The sequence below is a fragment of the Amblyomma mixtum genome, chromosome 3, assembly GCF_055824585.1.
Source record: "Amblyomma mixtum isolate Tamu chromosome 3, ASM5582458v1, whole genome shotgun sequence".
Taxonomy (NCBI): domain Eukaryota; kingdom Metazoa; phylum Arthropoda; class Arachnida; order Ixodida; family Ixodidae; genus Amblyomma; species Amblyomma mixtum.
In genome coordinates this window covers 246,241,725-246,260,294 of record NC_143014.1, presented here as the reverse complement: position 1 = coordinate 246,260,294, position 18,570 = coordinate 246,241,725, and the positions used below count along the sequence as shown (strand labels likewise).

General features: G+C 44.0%; 1 protein-coding gene across 1 annotated transcript in view; it reads right to left on the bottom strand.

Annotated features, from left to right (window-relative positions):
• bchs (WD repeat and FYVE domain containing 3 bchs) overlaps positions 1-18,570 on the bottom strand; it is a 138,903-nt gene that overhangs the window by 50,803 nt on the left and 69,530 nt on the right. The window contains exons 32-46 of the mRNA XM_089583227.1: positions 16,285-16,502; positions 15,306-15,496; positions 12,990-13,118; positions 12,380-12,574; positions 11,536-11,691; positions 11,065-11,266; positions 9,423-9,494; positions 8,643-8,729; positions 8,410-8,548; positions 8,108-8,276; positions 7,333-7,527; positions 3,841-3,943; positions 2,144-2,217; positions 879-1,011; positions 422-513 (exon numbers count right to left, since the gene is read on the bottom strand). Coding sequence (XP_089439353.1) covers positions 422-513; positions 879-1,011; positions 2,144-2,217; positions 3,841-3,943; positions 7,333-7,527; positions 8,108-8,276; positions 8,410-8,548; positions 8,643-8,729; positions 9,423-9,494; positions 11,065-11,266; positions 11,536-11,691; positions 12,380-12,574; positions 12,990-13,118; positions 15,306-15,496; positions 16,285-16,502 — 2,155 coding nt within the window. The remainder of the gene's footprint in view (positions 1-421; positions 514-878; positions 1,012-2,143; positions 2,218-3,840; positions 3,944-7,332; positions 7,528-8,107; positions 8,277-8,409; positions 8,549-8,642; positions 8,730-9,422; positions 9,495-11,064; positions 11,267-11,535; positions 11,692-12,379; positions 12,575-12,989; positions 13,119-15,305; positions 15,497-16,284; positions 16,503-18,570) is intronic.

Sequence of the window (18,570 nt, the reverse complement as noted above, 5' to 3'; positions counted from 1 at the left end):
CCGGAGACCTCCACTACAGCACCTCTTCCTCTTTTTCTTCTTTCACTCCCACCTTCCTCCCTTCTCTTACGGTGCAGTTCAGGTGTCCACCGAGATATGTGTAAGACAGATACTGCGCCATTTCTTTTGCTCAAAAAAACAACAACAATACATTGAAAGTGCGGCAATATCTCCTTAGTTATATTCAGGCTAAAAAAACACGGTGTTCCATGAATGCAAAGTTATGAAAACTGGAATACTTTGTTATGTTAAGGATTTCGTTACACTGAAGTTCGATATATCGAGGTTTAACTGTATATGCGTTTGCAGCCATCAAACGACATTGTAACACTAGACTCAGTGATGAATCAGATGCTGCACTGCGCCAAGCTTCTGGCCCGTGGGCGGTGATGTACAGAAAGTAGACAAGCAGTGCACTTACATTCTCCCCTCCCTCCACATCTGGCCGATATGGGTAGTGCAGGTAGAACAGGTCATTCTTCACCATCTTCTTGCGCATACGACAGGGGCCAGCTGCAGGAGCAGAGCACAACAAAAAAATTCAGCCAACACTGAGCAGCTGCCTTCAGACATGCACAGAGAATAAAATTCTGCTGCATGCCACAGGACCCAAAGATGAAAGCGTGCAGCCAGAAACTGGCCTTATAGGCCTTAGTGTAGCCAACCTGCTTACTAATGGAGATTAAATGCCTAGGAATTGCATTTATAGGCCTTTTAACAATAAAACTGAATGCAAAATGTTTTCTTTTCTCAGCAAATGAAGTGAACAGTGTGTTAACGGCCTGTGCAAATAACCAAGCAAACAAAGCAATCGCATTACAACAAAAGTGAGAACTGAAAGCCTAAATGTAAAGAGGCGCATTGTACAGTCCTAGTACCTTCAGTCATGTCAAGCATCCACTTGTCTAAGAGAGATCCCTCAACTGGGCCCCAGAGGCCCCGCTCCTGAGTGAGCTCCGTTTCTGTCTGCAGCCAATCTTCAAAGACATCCTTCTGAAGATGTTGCTGGCTCTGGAACAAAAAGGAGAAAGAAATGAGACAAGCATCTATCCATATTTAGACTATTAAAATCTTCCATGAATTAAGAACGTGAACATATGACAATGGGTAGACGCGCAGCGTAGTTCCACAAGCCATCTGACTTTTCAGGACAACTCATTTTGTTTTGCAGAAATGTAGACTGAATGTTTTCTGTAGAAAATTGTGGCACAAAATGCTAGAGCCCTTACAATAGCCGAGGGTGAAAAAAAATGATGGTGGCGTTACGGTGACCTGCATTTAAAAAAAAAAAAAAAAAGGGAAGAGCAATAAACCTGCATATACATACACCACATCACTGAAAACCCTGAAACTTTCTATTCCAACTAATCGCCATGCCTCTAGATATCAGAGGATCGAATTATGAAAATGGAAATGCATTGGAAATGACTAATATTCATGCCAACTATGCCTGTGTGCACTGTACAGTTGTAGCGATGCAGCATCTTCTCCATCTGCACTTTTTTATCTATCGAATCAGCATTGGCTGCTGATGCTAGACACCTGGCACAGCCAGCACAGAGCACCTTCGCCAGCAAGAGCAACATCAGAAGTGGTCCTCATTAGTCTGGCTCACAATGGTTTATGGGCAGTATTTAAGAATGAGTTAGCATGTTACCTGCCGTTACCATGTTGTATGCTGTGTTCAATGGCGCAGAAATTCTGGAAAAAAGCCTGGTGCCCAGAAAAGCCTGGTGTCAAGTCTTTCCGCATTCTCATTGAACCGTGAGAAAAACTATTCAGTGACCCTTCGCAGAATACTACTTTAGCTTTTTGTAAATGAACGAAATTGCACAACTATGCAGAGTTTACTATCTACTGTTCTTCTCTGCATTCAATGATAAGACAAAATGTGAAAAACTGCATTTAAATTTAGTACCTTACCACCATGATTTAATCAAAGTAATGCTAAGTAAAGATGCATCAAAGCAAAGATGGCAGCAGTTTTGGCTGGCCCAGCCATTTTCACTTTAGTACAATCCGCTAGCTGCCAGAGCATACAGCAAGCGCTGCATGTGAACATGTAACAAGCTGTGAATTTTGAACTATGAATGAGGCTTCATTCCCCTATTTAAATTAAAAGGCAAGGAGCCAATGCACCTACCTGTTGATGGCGCTTCAGCTGCATGTCAACAAGTTCTTGCACAATGGAAACATGAACCTGTGTCCACATTTCCACTTCCTTGAAAGAAGAAAAAAATATAGAGGTCAAAGAGCATAGAAGAGAGATCAGCATCATAGTCACCACAGTCAGCCAGGCTACTCCACTACAGAATGAAGGCTTCTTCCAACAATCCGCAATTACCCCTGCCTTGTGCAAGCTACCAGAAGCATAGCCCAGCAAGCTTAACTCATCCCAGCACTTGAGCCCATGCCAGTCCTGGCCACTTCATATCTCTTCCCATCAACTCTGCCACTCTAAGAGCCCCACTGGTTATCTGCTCAGTGCATTACATAGGCTATGCATAGACTATGCAACAGGGGGCACACCTTTGTGAGGCCTGCTTCACAACTGCCAAACAGGAGCTTCGGCAACGGCAATGGCATTCATAAAACTGCTTTATTTGTTCCTTTGACAGAGCTCGCAGATGAGGCTGCTGGTACAGAGTTCTCACAGAAAGCACCTCTGCGTAATGACACACACTGAATGCAGTCATTTCGCCACTTGGAAATGCTTAATACAGCACCAGCAACTGCCAATGACACTCACACACATTTGTGCACAGGTCATCAAAGAAATTAAAGAAAAAAAACAGAACATCTACTTGCCAATGTAAGCCTTAGTCTTGCTAATGATCTCCTAGCTTCTAAGCACTGTGTACCCATTGCTAAGCTACTTTTTGGCCCAGTGGCACGTGGTATCCACTTCATGTTCAATGTGCTTTGCCTCCCACTAGGCTTTGAAGTGCCAGCCTTCTCCACCTTGCATAGCAACTGATGCTCTCTAACCTCGGCTTTCACCTCCTTGGCACCTAGTTCTAGCAGCAACAGTTATGCCTGCTGGTGAATGATCCTCCCAACAACCACTCCTGTGACACTTAAAATACTGCACAAGTACATTTCTGCTCACACCACAGCAAGCCAGCTGCTGCAATGTTAAGCTGTGTGTAGTAGCACGTCTGACTGCATGCACGCATGCATGTGGTGGCCTTTTCACAACAGCCGAGGAAACACTCTACCTCTTCTCAGTGCCAATTTTCTGACCACAGCCCTGCCTGCTATCCCTGCTTCCACTGTCACACTATGTGCTGAGGATTTTTCACTCCACTGAGTATTTAAAGGAACACTGGCGACAAACTGATGTTGGCCAGTATTGAGAGATTATTGCATTTAAAAAAAAAATAAACATCAAAGATGCTCCTTTCACTGAAAACATAGCTTTTATAAGCTAGAGAAGGCAAAAAAAAAAATGAAATACAGGTGTCGCCATCACAGGCCGATTTTGCAAGTAAACTGCAGCACCATGCACAGTTTTTTGGGTGTGGATACCAAAAACTAAGTTACACTGCCATTCATTTCAAAGCTTTGATCACAGAGTCCTTTACAGTGTAGACGTAAAGCATTTGAATTGAGTGGCGGGAAATTTTGAGTTGCAATTTTTTTTCAGCCATAAATGCATCTTTTGCTGCTGGACAAGAATCAACATACCCATAAAGAGCCATTATTAAGAACAAAAATTTGACACAGTCCTCAGTGTCCCTTTAATTAAAATGCTCACCACTAAATCTTCCACTAGTTTTCATTTTGTTCCCAAGTAAGTAAGCACTTATTATGTACTATAAAGAAATATAGGCCAAAAACTTGCCTGGCTTGTCATGGTGCTCAAAGGAACCTTGGGGGCTTGCTCCCTTTTGATCTTACGGCTGGCAAGCCTTGAGAGTCCACCAGTCACTTTTTGCAGTTTCTAAAAGACAGAGACAACAAAAAAGAAGAAAAGCACTTAAGTGGCAGTGATGTCGAAATCAGAGTAAGTCAAACCTCGTTATAGCAAACAGGAAAAAAATCGTAAAATAGTTTGATACAACCAAAATTCGTAACATAAAATTTTGCCATAGACTCAAGCAGGTCAAGCGCAATTTAGTTAGGAAAAAGGCAGCAACTGGGAGTGACCTTCTCCGAAGATTTTTTCAAAGCCACTCACGGCGATTGTGGAGGTTGCAAAAAAGAACGAGTGCCAAATGCCAGTTAGGTTGGCTTCCCCGCAAAGAGTTACCAGCATGCAGCAGCAACAGGTCAAACCCCAGCTACCACGGCTTTCTGGCATCACAGCGGTGTCACATAAAAAATGGGACTCCAGAACGAAAGCTATCGCCAATTTCGCCACCTCTGTAGCAGTCGACATGAGCCCAAGCTGGCTACAAAAGCCTACAACCGACCATGCTGCTGATCCCAGGACACTATTGACGGGTGCGAGAGGCGCAAAAGGGTGCTGATCACCTGGCTACCAAATGTTCACACCACTATATCTTCCATGGCGTTACTGGCAAGTGTGAGATGAAGCATGAACTGTTACACGAATGCTTACTGCACCATCACCAGTCACTCGTGTAGTGAGGCAAGGTCTGCCATTTGCCATCTGAGCGGACAAAGCTTGCGTTTGGCAATTCAATAAATCCGTTTTTATGGCAAACCGCATTCGATAGGTAGACTAAGACAGCCTTTGGTTTACGGGGTTTAATAAACCCAAAGTGGCTCAGGCTATGAGGGACGCTGTAGTGAAGGGCTTCGGAAATTTCGACCATCTGGGGTTCTTTAAAGTGCACTGACATCGCACTGTACACGGGTGTCTACAATTTCACCTCCATCAAAATTCAACCGCCACGGCTGGGATCAAACCCGCGTCTTTCGGGTCAGCAGCCGAGAGCCATAACCACTGAGCCACCGCGGCCATATGTAGACTAAGAATTGCTGGTGTTAGTTCAAAAAATTTAGGAACAGTTCGATACAGCCAATAATTCGAAATATTCAGGTTCAATGTATTGAAGTTTGACTAAAAAATATTGAGTGCTGCAACCCTACCGAAGAAAATGTAAGTGTTTGAGTAACAACACTGACTCAATTGCACTTAAATTTGTCACAAAGGTGATGATAATAGGTTTGGTTTGGTTTATGGGGTTTAACGTTCCAAAGCGACTCAGGCTATGAGAGACGCCGTAGTGGAGGGCTCTGGAAATTTCGACCACCTGGGGTTCTTTAACATGCACTGACATTGTACAGTACACGGGCCTCTAGAATTTCTCCTCAATCAAAATCCGACCGCCACGGTCGGGATTGAACCCGCGTCTTTCGGGTCAGCAGGCGAGCATCATCACCACGGAGCTACCGTGGCGGACGTGATTAATAATAATAATAATAATAATCTTTATTTCTATCACAACAATCAGTTGCACTTTTAAACTTGTAAATTACTATAACCGAGAGGTGGGCAAATGCCCTCATTTTTAATTTTCCTCCCTTACCCTCACGTTGCAAAACTTGCTGGCCCTCCCTCACCCTCACATTGTTGACCCTCGCTCACTCTTGCTAATAGTTGTTCTAAAACTCTTGTTACTTTTTCTAGTCTGCAACTTCTGGCGATATTACTGAGTAATAAACATATAACAGAAGCCCTCAAGCCCTCAAAGCAACATTAGATGAGAGGCTAGATGCTTATACAGGTATGTGTGTGTGTGTGTGTGTATTGTTTGAGCTTTGAGACAAAACCATGACAATTACGAAGAGAGCCCCAAAATATCACTCTACCTTTCCTTCTGCCACACACTGCATGCATACATGTGCCCTGCACTTGAAACATTTCATTGTTATATATATGCACTGCTAAAAATAAGTCAGTGTTTTGTTTTATAAAGAATATTTAGGAAACAATACAGTAGTATTTACCATGACAATTACAATAAGCGCTAAGCACGGAAAAGACTCGGAACAAAGAAAGTTTGTAGGTCGCTTAGTTACCATTCCCCGACGACATTGCGATAGCACAGGGTCTTATAACTGAATTTCACTGCTTCTGATCTCCCATCATTTCATGCAGCTTGCTGCATGCTCATCTGATGGCGCTTCCACGCGCAAGGATGGAAGATGGTGAAGACCATGTTTCCAATCAACAGTGCGAGAGACTGGCAGTTCGAACAGGCAGGATGTTAAGATTTCAGCCTAATGATTGTTCATCTGAGAGAAGTGTATGAAGCAACCAACTTTAAACCGAATGAGACGGTCTGATCCGGTCATGACTCAGAGGCTGACGGAAATCTATTGGTGCACACTCTGGCCTCTTTGAGAGTGGAAGGCAGATATCTCGCTTGGTGGTGGGTTGTGGCCTGATTCCGTAGTGTTCAACTTGTAGTTTGTGTGTTACATTCTTGAAAAGCTGGAGGCTGATGGGAATCCCGCTTGGTGTGGACTTTAAATAAATGGGCACAGTAGAAGAAAGTGTTGTCCTCTCCGCCCGTTGCAATGTGTTGCCGGGTGAACAAACAAGTGGGAACATCATCAATGAAGAACAGCAACATCGTTGCATCATCTAACCTCACTACTTGCTATGGCGAATTTCTACAAGAGATGCTTACAATGACATGAGCTATGTAATCCTAGCACACACAGCTCCCATTCAAGAGACCGAATGGCAAGAAGTACTGCACTACCAGTGGTGGCGCCACCGTGGCACAAACATGGTCACAGCGCGAGATGTTCCATTCGCGCCGTGATGGATGGAATTCGAGACAGCGATCCAATCATCAACTTCCATTTTAAGCGTGTAGGTTCGGGCAGACATGGCCAAATTTATTATCATGATGCCGCAATGATTGCCGCGTGGCGACACAAATTTCATCATCAACGCGCACTTTTTTTTTTCAAGCGATGTTGATTGCCTCAGGGCATAAAACGATATGTAATGATGGATGACGAGGATGCTTAAATAAATGGAAAAAGGTTCGCTGAACTAACGAAATCGAGGATTGAACGATGATGTGGTCTACGTGTCAAAGCGGTGTATGAAGCAGTCTGCTTGCTGGGTTATTCCCGAGTCTTTTCCTTCCATGGAGACACAATAACGTTTCAATTCCCTTATGCATCACCAATGCCACTCATGCAGGTTGCTCTGGTCTTCCTCCAAATTTCACGTGCAAAGAAAACAGGGGAAGAGGGGTGGACGTTGCAAAATTCTACTTTCGACCCCCCCCCTCCACTGAGCCAATGCTTAAAACAAGGCTGAGCCAATGCTTGCAGCAAGGATCTAAAGATGGAGGAAGCTAAAAAGAAGCAAACTGATATTGAATAGCTGAAACTGCTCACCTGACTGACAGTCTGCATCTGAGTCTGCATGACCTCCCGAGTGTAGCCACTCTTGCGCTCCAGGTCCAGGAAGCTGGTCCAGGCACGGCACAAGGGCTCGTGCAAGACTTCCCATAGGCTTTGCAGGTCAGGTATCTGACCCCCCGAGCTGCCTTCAGCTGCTGGCAGTGGCACTTTGCACAACTCTTCCAGGGCCTGTGAACATTTACTGTTTGCAGCTGCACTGCCACTAGCAAGTGACACTCAAAAGTGTACGTGGGCCTCACAGCAACAGCAAAGCATTTGAAGGCTGCATGATGCATGAGCATGCAGCAACCAGTTTACTATCTAGTGAAGTTCACACACACAAAAAAAGGTAAAGACAAAAACTTCACATCATACAGCGGGTGGGATCGGTAGCTAAATGACCTCTGCAAACACAAACCAAATTTGTAGCAATTCTTAACCGACTCAAGGCAAACTTATTGGAAAGCCTTATGAGCAGTCAGACAGTTACAACAGTAAACACAGTGGGCATAATACTGTTTCCGGCACGCTAAATGTACACCCCCTATCACGAACATTAATGCATATATTGCGGACAGCAATTATTGGGAATTAAAAAAAATTTACTTGCTCAACATCGTGTAGATTCATTTTCAAACGATGCAGCACCCTTTCTGTCAACATTTCTGATAACAGCTGTCGTAGAATTTGCCATGTTTCATTCCTTTTAGTCAAACTCCTTATTGCACTGAATTCATTGTGCATTCTATGGACTGGGCTGCTTGCTTACCTGCCTCTTGGACAGATAGACAATCTCCCAAACTTTGCACGCAGCTGATGCAACCAGCAGATGCCCCTCTTCGGAGGAGCTCAAACTTTTGTTGTCAGCAATGTTTCGAGAGCGGTCCGAAAAGGAGGCTGGGTTGATGTGCCAGGTGGTTCGACGCACAGTCTCCATGCTAGACGGAGGACAACAGAAGATGTTTTAACAGAATAAAAAGAGTCAGCCCGACCATACTTGGTTCTTTCGAACTGAACGTGTTTGTGATTACATTGGTGACGCTTCCGATGCACTTTTCTAGCAGTGCTTACCTGATCTGAGCATCAGCCGTCAGCTGCAGAAGGCAGTAGCACAAGCAGGGAATAAAGTCAGCTTCAGAGTTCGCTGCAACCAGCATGAGTGTTCTGTGTATGATCATCTTCTGGAGACACTCCAGCTTTGTCATTTGATCTGGATAAAACAAAAGGGCAATGGTTTGTGAAGCATGTGTGAGAAAGGGAACACAAAACCATGACAGTATTGATTTTTCACCAATCGTACTAACCTGCAACACATTCTGTAGGCCTAGAAAGTATGAACAACAAGGTCCTGTTCAGGCTCCTGTAGACATTTTCTGTTTGCACATGCATGCCTGAAATAAAAAAAAAATAAAATTGATTACAGTTAAATGGTAAACTCGAAAATTAACACATGCAGGAAATATAAAAAAATCAAGAGAATAATTATCTACAAGCCTCAAAAAAAACATTTGCAGCAGTGCTGTGATGACAGTACTTGATGTGTGCGTGTGTGTCCCAGTGACCACCAGATTAGGTTTAGTAAGTCAGGCAGACTGCGATTCTTTTAATAAGAGTGTCTGCGCACTTGAAACCATTACTTTTTTTTGGATCCTGAATAATTAATGTGTGTGGTGATGCATGTTTCACAGACATTTTTACTGGCCAATTTAACTTAATACATCGAATACTATTCAAGAATTTGATATGGTTTCTCTGAGGTTGCCTGGTATGCATATGAGACTACCCAGCAAGCTGCTAATCAAACAGCTTTTCAATTCGAGCTAAGCTTTCATAACGTGCCTCATGAGCAGGATTGCAGTAAATGCCTGGCATGAAATGCTGACGTTAAACTTCCTTTTTCTTCAGTTTAGATACAGATATAACAAGCTATGTTCATAATCTCCTTCTGCTTCATTCTTAGATAAAGACATAACAAGATATGTTCATAATCAGATGACAGCTGCTCGTCAGTAACTAGTCGTCCTTTTTTCACCCGCAAATAATTTTTGCAAAACTAACAGTGATTAGTGCCTGCAAAAACGTACCTTTTCGCTTCACCTGACCAAGAAGCTTAATGATAAAATCCAGAATTTCATGTGGATCTCTGGTGTAAACACCTGAAAAGCAAACAAGAAAGAGTAACAAAGCTAAGTCTGCAAATCCACAATTGTTTACAATCCAAACAAAGAACTTCTCAAATATAACTTCAATTACTAATCCTCCGTTCATTTTAAAACTGCTGTTGCTGTTTGAGGGTTCAGATTTCTTAAAGACTTGTCATCAGGATGGTAACGATTCTTGTTCACTGCAGCAGACAACAAACTACGCTGGCCTCCAATTTATTCAACAAAGTTCAAGAAGTACACTCAGCAAAAAATAGGATCCCCCTAACAAGCAATCCTTTCAGGACAGCACGGCCTCATGCCCTTCAGAGTATACTTGCACAAGTATATATTTATAGTAAAACAAGCTTCTGGGCAAGTTGGTTACTTTGCTTCCACATAACTGCAGTGTAAAAAAAGACGACCACAAAGGAAGAAAGCGTTTGTCCGTGTCGTAGGTTTTCTTCCTTTGTGGTCATCTTTTTTTTACGCTGCAGTTATGTGGAAGTATATATTTATACTTATCCAAGCATACACAAGTATATTGCACAATCTGCAGCTTGGGAACTCAGGGTTGCTTTTAATGAAAGGCTTTCATGAAACCACATTTATGCTCTGCGATTAAAACTACCGTATAAACGCATGTATGGGCCGCATCCGTGTATGGGCCGCACCCTGTTTTCCCGAAGAAAATGTTTAAAAAAAAAAAAAATTTGTGTAAGGGCTGCACCCGAACTTTCCATGACCTAAGAGTCATGGAAATGCAAGAGCCGTGGTCTTCGTGATCGGCTCCGGCTGCGAGCAATGGTGTGCTTGATTGCAGAGGCCACGCACGCGCCATGGCCTATGAGATTGTGCAGTTAATCTCTCAGAGGCCACGCACGCGCACAAGAGCTTCTAAGTGCCGTCCATGGATGGCGCCCAAGGCAGCGGTCACCATCATCATCAATTTTTCCTTTGTCGAGTCTTTCTGCTATCCACAACGGAATTAGTATCACCAGCTCCATCCTTTGGTTGCTTTTGTGGCGTGTTAGCGCGTTCACCGTAGTTGTGATGGTTGTAGCTTCTGCGTACTGCTGCTGAGCATTGCAGTTTTAGCACGATGGGCAAGCACCTTAATAGCTACACGGCTGGGAGTTAGCTCTCGAACACGGCAAGCGTGCAGCGGGCAGAAAATTCGACGCGGCCGAGGAGTGCGTCCGATGATGGTGCAACCAAAAGGATGCATCGAGAAACACAAGCTGCAAAAACCGCACTTTCCGAGGCAAGAAAAAATGCAATCCCAATGGGCATAAGAACGATACGCAATGCCACTGTTGATGGTGAAGAAAGAGCAGAAGGACCACTTTCACCACAAATAAAAGTTTTTTTCATTAGTGATCCACGACGCATTTCGGAAAGTTATTAGCATGCTAGGAATTTCAATGTAGCGAAACTGCAATGTTTCAAACTAAACTGCATATTTTACCAACTTTGTTAAAATGAGGTTTGACTGTATATAGCAGTGTAGTTTTGGACATACAGTAAGTACAGTTTCCACCAGCACACTAACCGACGACACAAAATGCAAACTATGCATGCTCACCTTGCCAAAGCTTGTCAACAAAGCAGGATGTCAGGTAGAAAATATTTGGTGGAATGTTTGAGTATTTGCCACCAGCTGTTATGGGCAAAGCTGTCTGGTCATCAAGCAGCACATCAGCTGCCAAGAGATGCTCTCTGAGCGATGACAAGATTTCTGTCACAAATTCCCTCTGCTGGTTCAGAGTTGCATGGTTTGGAAATGCCTGAAATCAAAAATTCAGGTTTCAACACATTCTAACCATGAAAAGGGGGTGCAGCTCCTTGGCATATGCAACAAAAATCACTTATTTCTAAGGGCTGTTCATTTTATTGGTTTAGAAATGCCCATATTAGCTATAAAGAAAGGCATTTATACACCACTGATAACAATTTTCATAAATAGACAGATGAGCCAACTGTTCTATGTGATGTACAGTAGAACAGTTTCACAAAACTCACACAAGTATATCTGATGTTCATGCATGGCACTTACTTCCAAAACAAGGTCGATGACAGGAGCTTGTTTTGTTGGAAAAGCCAGGGAGAGGCTATCGACCACAATAACTCTGAGGAAATCCATGACATATTTTCGTGCTGGATGCTTTGACAGGCCTGCATTAGACTCCGAGCACTTGGGGTTCGAAATTATCTGGAAAAGTGTGGGAACAGTTAGTTGGGAAACAATGAATAGGCTGGGTGAAGTATAATACATAGGCTATATAGTATGCCACAATGCAACACGAAAATAAACATTTTAAGGAAAGCAATGCTAAATCAAGATAGTGAAGAAAAAGAAACTCAACTGTTACGGAAAATTACTATGCTTCGACTAAGCAACTGCAAACAACGTCATTTTTGCAAATGTCTGATATATGGCATGCAATGCAGACAGTAGTTATCATTTGGCCTCTTTCTAGCCCAGAATACGATACTGAATTCTCACAATGTGTGCAAATCACATTCCCAAATGCTTCTTAAAGTGCAGTCACAGTATCAGCTGCCACAGATACAGGAGGTATCAGATATGCTTCATCAAGATGACACAAACTTTTACTCACATCAAAATAATCTAACTATAAAATGACTTACTAGCTTAATTTCTTTTTAAAATTTGGCCACGACTGCATTTCTACAATTAAGGAATCATTAAAAATCCACGGCATTTTTATGGTCTGGGCTTTGCAAAGTTAAGAACAGTCGGAGACATAATGCTTCTTACTTCAGCAATGCTAAAAAAAGAAAATAAAGCACTTATTATTAGTAAGAATGAAAACAGAATGAATAACTACTTCAGTGTTTCAACGAGCTGTGGACAGAAAGCAAAAATTCTAGTTCACCTGAAAATCATCTGCTGGAGATGCAACTTCACTGAGGCCATTTGCAAATGGAAACAGTGTGGCTGACAAGGCACACAGAATGTCTGAGCTCATGCACATGTTCATGAAGTCTTGTCGGTTATTATAAAGGTACATGAGAAACTGGATGAGTGTCACAGGATGTTCCTCCACACCGGACACGTTCTCTCCTCGTGGCTGCCAGTGGGAAGGGGAGGACAAAGAGAAAAAGAAAAAAAGAAGCATGTCACCGGAAATATCAAGAGAAACCATTAGCTGAGACTCAATTAAAACATGCACAACTTACTGTAATGCTGTTTCAACACCTAGCAAGCAAGAGGTTCAAGCCAGTACAGCCAGCTATTGCTGCCTCAAGGAACACACAAATGAAAAGATAAAAAAGGCTGACGTACACACATTACCCACAAGGGCCCTGATGACAGTTTTGCTAGTGTGAAAAAAGTCAGAGTGTAGCTACAATGGAACAGAGTGAACTTACAGTGAACACCATGATAACTGGCAATGAGGAAGCAAGCAGTCAGACCCAGGCAGGACAACATTTGCAAGTTCAAAAAGTTCAGTCTTTCTTCTTAAAGGTAAATTGGTGGCATACCTGGCTGAGGATGCAGCGCACCATGGCCAGCAGTACCACAACAAGCTCGAAGTTGATGTCCCCTTGGGCCATGACTGAATGGCCAGGTGGCACACCAAACAAGAAGCTCCAAATGTTGTCCAGTGAGAACTGCACAGAAGCCAAAAGCTAGTTCTTTCATCAGGCACTACAGGAAACATGAGGTCGCAACACAGACCCCAAGGCCCAGGCCCAGCTCTTACAGAAAAAAACTGTAGTACGCAAACATAAAAACACCAAAACTCAGACAGTGGTCGCTCAAGTGGTGCAAAACTTATATACAGTATAACCTCGTTACAACAGATATTCAGACACAATGTACCAATCTGCCATGTTTCGTTGAACTTCCTGTCTTTGCCATTAACTGAATTTCATTTATTGCGGATCCGGTTACGACATACATGCAGAGAGAATGGACTCAATTAGGTGACCAATCAACTAGTTCGGGCTTCATCACAGCTAACTTTTCAGCAGCGAATGCTCAACTTCAAGTACTCTTCGGCGTGTCTTGGTGATGCATGCATCAACAGCAGAAGCTACGATGGCGGCGGCCATATTATTATTACCAGAAATTTCCGTGCATGAATGGACTCCGAATAAAAGTTGACTGCTGCCCAACCCGCAAGCCTTGCTAAAAAGAAAAAAATACTAATAATATATAATAAATATAAGTTGATATGCACAGACTGACTTAAGTTGGAGTGTTAGTAAGTTAGGGCTGCAGGGGGTGGAGAGGCTCCCCTCCTCATCCTGCAGCCCTAGCTTCCCGAGGAAAGATGTACTATAAATCCGCAGCGTGCTGCTTAGTGGTAGTTCTTTGCAAATTAATGCCTGCTCACCTTTCATTCACTGACTTCCTGCACAGTTGCTTTTTCTCTGAGTGCTTTACTTCCCGCAAGATGTTGACATCGCGGCACGGCATCGGTTAGGGCATCGCAAAGCAATGCTAACGTAAGCGACGATGTAATCGTCAGGGTAATTCAGAGATCAAAGACAATAAAAGAGCATACCTTCCAAAAACTGCGTGCCCTGACCTTGCGACTGATTATGCCGGTGAGCGCCAAAATTAACCGCCACCCGCACCAATGGTTCTGTGGTTGCTGTGGCTGCAGTTTCGGATTCCAGCTCGATGCATGTTCCAGAATTGCAAAAGTTTTCGCTGAGGCCACCTATCACTTGTTGAGGAAAATGACTGACTAGCGTTAGCGCCTCGCGTAGGTAGTGATAGTTCAAAATATCGGTGGCAAAAGCGATTGCATCACTGGGGTGGGAGGAACCCGGTGCAGTGGCCCGGAGCGACCACCGTGCCCACTCCAATGAAATGCAATTGCTGCGGCCAGGAGTCAATCCCGTGATGGTGGGCTTACGTGCAGAATGTCAACGCTGTTAAATTAGTAATGCTATGTATAGAATTATGCACGCAAGGGGCCTGCCACTACCCGCGGATAGGCCAAAACTGCCTTGGCCCCGCAAATATACAACAAAAATAGGTTGGCTCCGGACATGGGTCACTTATCCTCCTCCGATTCTATATGTTAATTTTCAATCCCTGGCTTGGCTGAGGTCACGTTGAAAATGGATGCTCAAATATATGGAAATCTAACAGTTGTACAGCTACTTTCTTTTCAAGGAGTTAAAACTGAATAAACAAGGCCTTGCATGCAGCTGTGCACGGCTTGAAGGTCACTCTGGTTATAACAAACTCATCTATAGTTACAATAAAAGTTTGCTGAAACAGTATTTGGATTTTGCAGACTTCTCTTACAACAGACTGGAGCTTTGGACACTATCAGGGTGTGTTGTAACGAGATTATACTGTACTGGTTGGATCATGCTAGGCATATTTGCTGTTTTTCTTTTATTGTTTCGTTTCAGGTAAAATGAGCCCCTAACGTATGGCTAGTAGGCAGTTTTAACTAGCCCACCTTGCCTAACTTCCACACGGTTATAATTATATTTACCAGGCAAATGTGCTGAATATGTCCCAGAGATGACACATTAAAACTGGAAATGTAGGGCTTGTCACTAGGCTGGCACACAGTTTCTGATACCATGCTGGCCCTACTAGTATGGTGTAGCCTTCAAAAGAGATTGTAACAGCAGGCAAACTACAGCGGCCAGCAGTTAATAACACTCCCATGACATAACGCAGCAAGTTAACATTGAAGAAGCACCTGGCTGAGAGCCTTTACAGATCCATATAGGATAGAAACAAGCATGCTTTCAGCAGATAGTATGCAAGTGACTATTTCACAACAGTACACAAATAGGAGAACGATCAAACCGTGGGGGCCTCACCTGCAGCCCACACGGGATGCGGCTGACAGGGCGCCCCATTAGCATGGCCAGCAGAAGGAAATTGATGTCTGGCACTGTGACATGCTGGCACATGAGCCACTGGAGCTGCTGGAAGCCTGGCACCTGGTAAGCCTCCACCCTGATTGACTGGCTTCCACTGCCCTTATTGTTTGCTGTTGACACATTGAAGCCTGAAACAGGCAGCCAAGAAGAAAGCAAAAAAGAAAAAAAGTTCACTAAACAGCAATTCTGCATAGCACCTTGCACATATGAGCAGCTTGCTGGACTTAAGCCTTTTCCAAGGTGACCATAGCATATGCAGCAATGCTCTTGTGTTCTAGTTGCAAAGAGTTCCTCATTCAAGCCGATAAAACTTGAAAGGAAACATGATTATATGTACTCGTGTGGCCAAAATAATATGGAGCACACTTTGACGTCTAATTTTCTCCCCTGTTCCGTTCCCAAGATATGATGGTTCCTTGTGTTCATAGGTGACCACACCAGTGTCACGTGCTATCATACGTATGAAGCACCTCAATATTTTTGGCAGGTAAGGTGTGATAGGTGTTTGATCGTGAAAGTGCGCTCCGTATTATTATGGCCGGAACTGTACATGAAAAAGACACAAGAAAGCAGAGTGTATCGCTAAGTTATTTGCAAAATTGTTCTTGCTAGCTTCTACCGGCTACAGGATAGATAATGAAGGAAGGTTCAACATAAACACACAATATACAGGCAGTTTGAACATGCAAGATATCTCACTTTTAAACCCCTTGCAGGCCATAAGAACAGCGTTTTATACTTCAGCTATTAATCACGGCTCCTTCTCTTCAAAAGGTCAGCATATAGCACGAAAGGATAATGACAGCATTGAGCTTAAAGAAAATACTAAACAAAGAAAGTAGAAAGAAATGTTGCCACAAGTATGCAACGGACTACCAAAAAGGGAATAATGACAAGCAAAAGCGGAGATGCCCACCCAGAAGAACAGTGGTTCTGTTCTGGAGCACAAGGTCAGTCTCCGTGAGCCAGCCACCATTGTGAGATGCTTCCCGAAAGCGCTGCATCAAACTTGGGCAGCTGAGCAGCACTGTGAGGCACTGCAAGGCAAGTACCACCGTGGTTGGATGCAGATGGCTCTGCATGAACAGCAAGAGCCAGTCCATGCCCAGCACCCGCGCCAGTTCTTCACAGAACCTGCAAGAGAATAGCAGGGAGTTCTCAGCAAAAAGTGGAATTCAGGTTGCTCAATGCGCCCATGCACTGCACGATACAGTTCACCACATCCAAAAGTCTACAACTATGAATGTAACACAAGGGGGGAGTTCGAAAAAAAAATATTACAAATGTAATGTGATCTTGGCCTGTTCCAGCAACTAAAAGCCAAGGGCTCGGAAAAAAACACAGATGGCACGCAAAATAAAGAAGCAATGGATACGTCGATATTGTTTGAGAGGCAAGACTTCTGAAATGTGCATGACACCATTATGTGCAGCAAAGCCTCTAATGAGTTATGCACGCACTCTCCCAAGCAGCAGCGGCCGCCATCACTATCATGCCACCACTGCTTTGTATTTTGTGCTGTCCAATCATGTGCATGTTCACCCTTCTTTTCTTTCCCTACTCCACTCAACACTTTCAGTCCCTTCCCTTTCTCAACGCCCCAAGTCGCCTTCTTCCCACGCAGCCCCCCCCCCCTCTCCCTCCCTCCCTCCTCACCCCTGGATGTGTGCACTGTGCGTCCCCAAAGCCTTCGAAAAGTTGGCTTCGCCTAGCAGCTCAGGAGCCTAGTAGTGAAGCTGACTGTAGCTATACTGAGGAGCAGCAACAAAAAAAAATCGCATTACCATAAAAACCCGCGTATAATACGAGGTTTTTTTCCCATAATTAGCGTCCTAAATTTCCGCCTCGTACTATTTGCGGATCCGAACAAAAATTTTCGAAGTTGCTCGAAGTTTTGGTTTCGTTTTTGCGGTGTGGCTACGGCTTGGCTTCGCTATTGGCGCGTGGCTACGGCTTGGCTTCGTTACTCTTGACAAACGACGTCACGACGTCGTTTCTTTGTTGATCCGTTGGGTGCGCTGGGGGGTCGCGGTGTGCCGTGCGCCTGTTGACAACGCACGTGCTCGCATGTAAGGCACGCTTTGTGAAGTGGATATTGTTTTAGAGAGCACGATGTCACGGTCTCAAAAACAGTACTCGGCTACTTTCAAGCGATTTTGGCTGCGGAGAACATCGGCAACGGTGCGGCCAGGAGGCAGTTTGGTGTCGTCGAAGGAAGCATTCGTGGATGGCCACAACAGAAAGAAGCCCTTTTCGCGTGCAGCGGAACGCGACAAAGCTTTCGTGGCCGTTTGATGGTTGTGTAAACAAACCGTTCAAGGACGCAGTCAGGCGGTGCTACGCAGAGTGGATGCGCTCAGGTGAGCCTGCAGTGACGCCAACCGGGCGGCTGAAGCGGGCTTAAGAAGTGCGGCATCTCAAACGCCCTCGATGGCACGGAAGATGAGTACATTTGGGATGATTTGTCGGACAAAGAAATGTCCGAAAAAAGCGCTACTGAAGAACAAAGTAATTGAAGTGAAGTGCGGGATGCGATTTGAATAAATGTCTTCTATGAGCTTGTGTTACTCGTATTATATGCGGGTGAAACTTTTTTTCCCATTTTGCGTCTCTAAAACTTAGCCCCGTATTATATTCGGGTTCGTATTATACACGGGTTTTTACGGTATACCTTGGTTCTGAATATGATGCAAGATGCATTCTCACACTGATGAACTGATAAAAGTTTGTTATACACATGCAAATACAGTAATGATGCTTTGTAAAGGAACTGACAGGTCCAAAAAACACAACTCATATCTACAATCCTGTCTCTCCACTGTAGGCTTGATTAAGCCAGTCCACATAAAATGGCAGCCTCTGCCCTTGAACATTCTAGCATAGGCAAGAATTAAGTTGCACACAACAGATTTTAGCAGTGTTCAGTGTTCTGTACGGTGTGTGCCTTGTAGGGCTCACCCAGGGTGCAGCCAACGAAGCCAAAAATGTGGCTAGTCTCAACCATTCCACAGTGTGTTATATGCAACACACAGTTCCCCCTCACTCAACCACTATCCCCATAAGCCTAGACACATGACATACATTGCCTCCCCTTCCTGTTCCCACCTTAGCAGAAGGAAAAGGAAAGAAATCTGGCTATGCAACCAATGTTAACTGCTTTCGGCTTTTGCAGCCAAACAATTGTAAAGGTTGCTGTCGCATG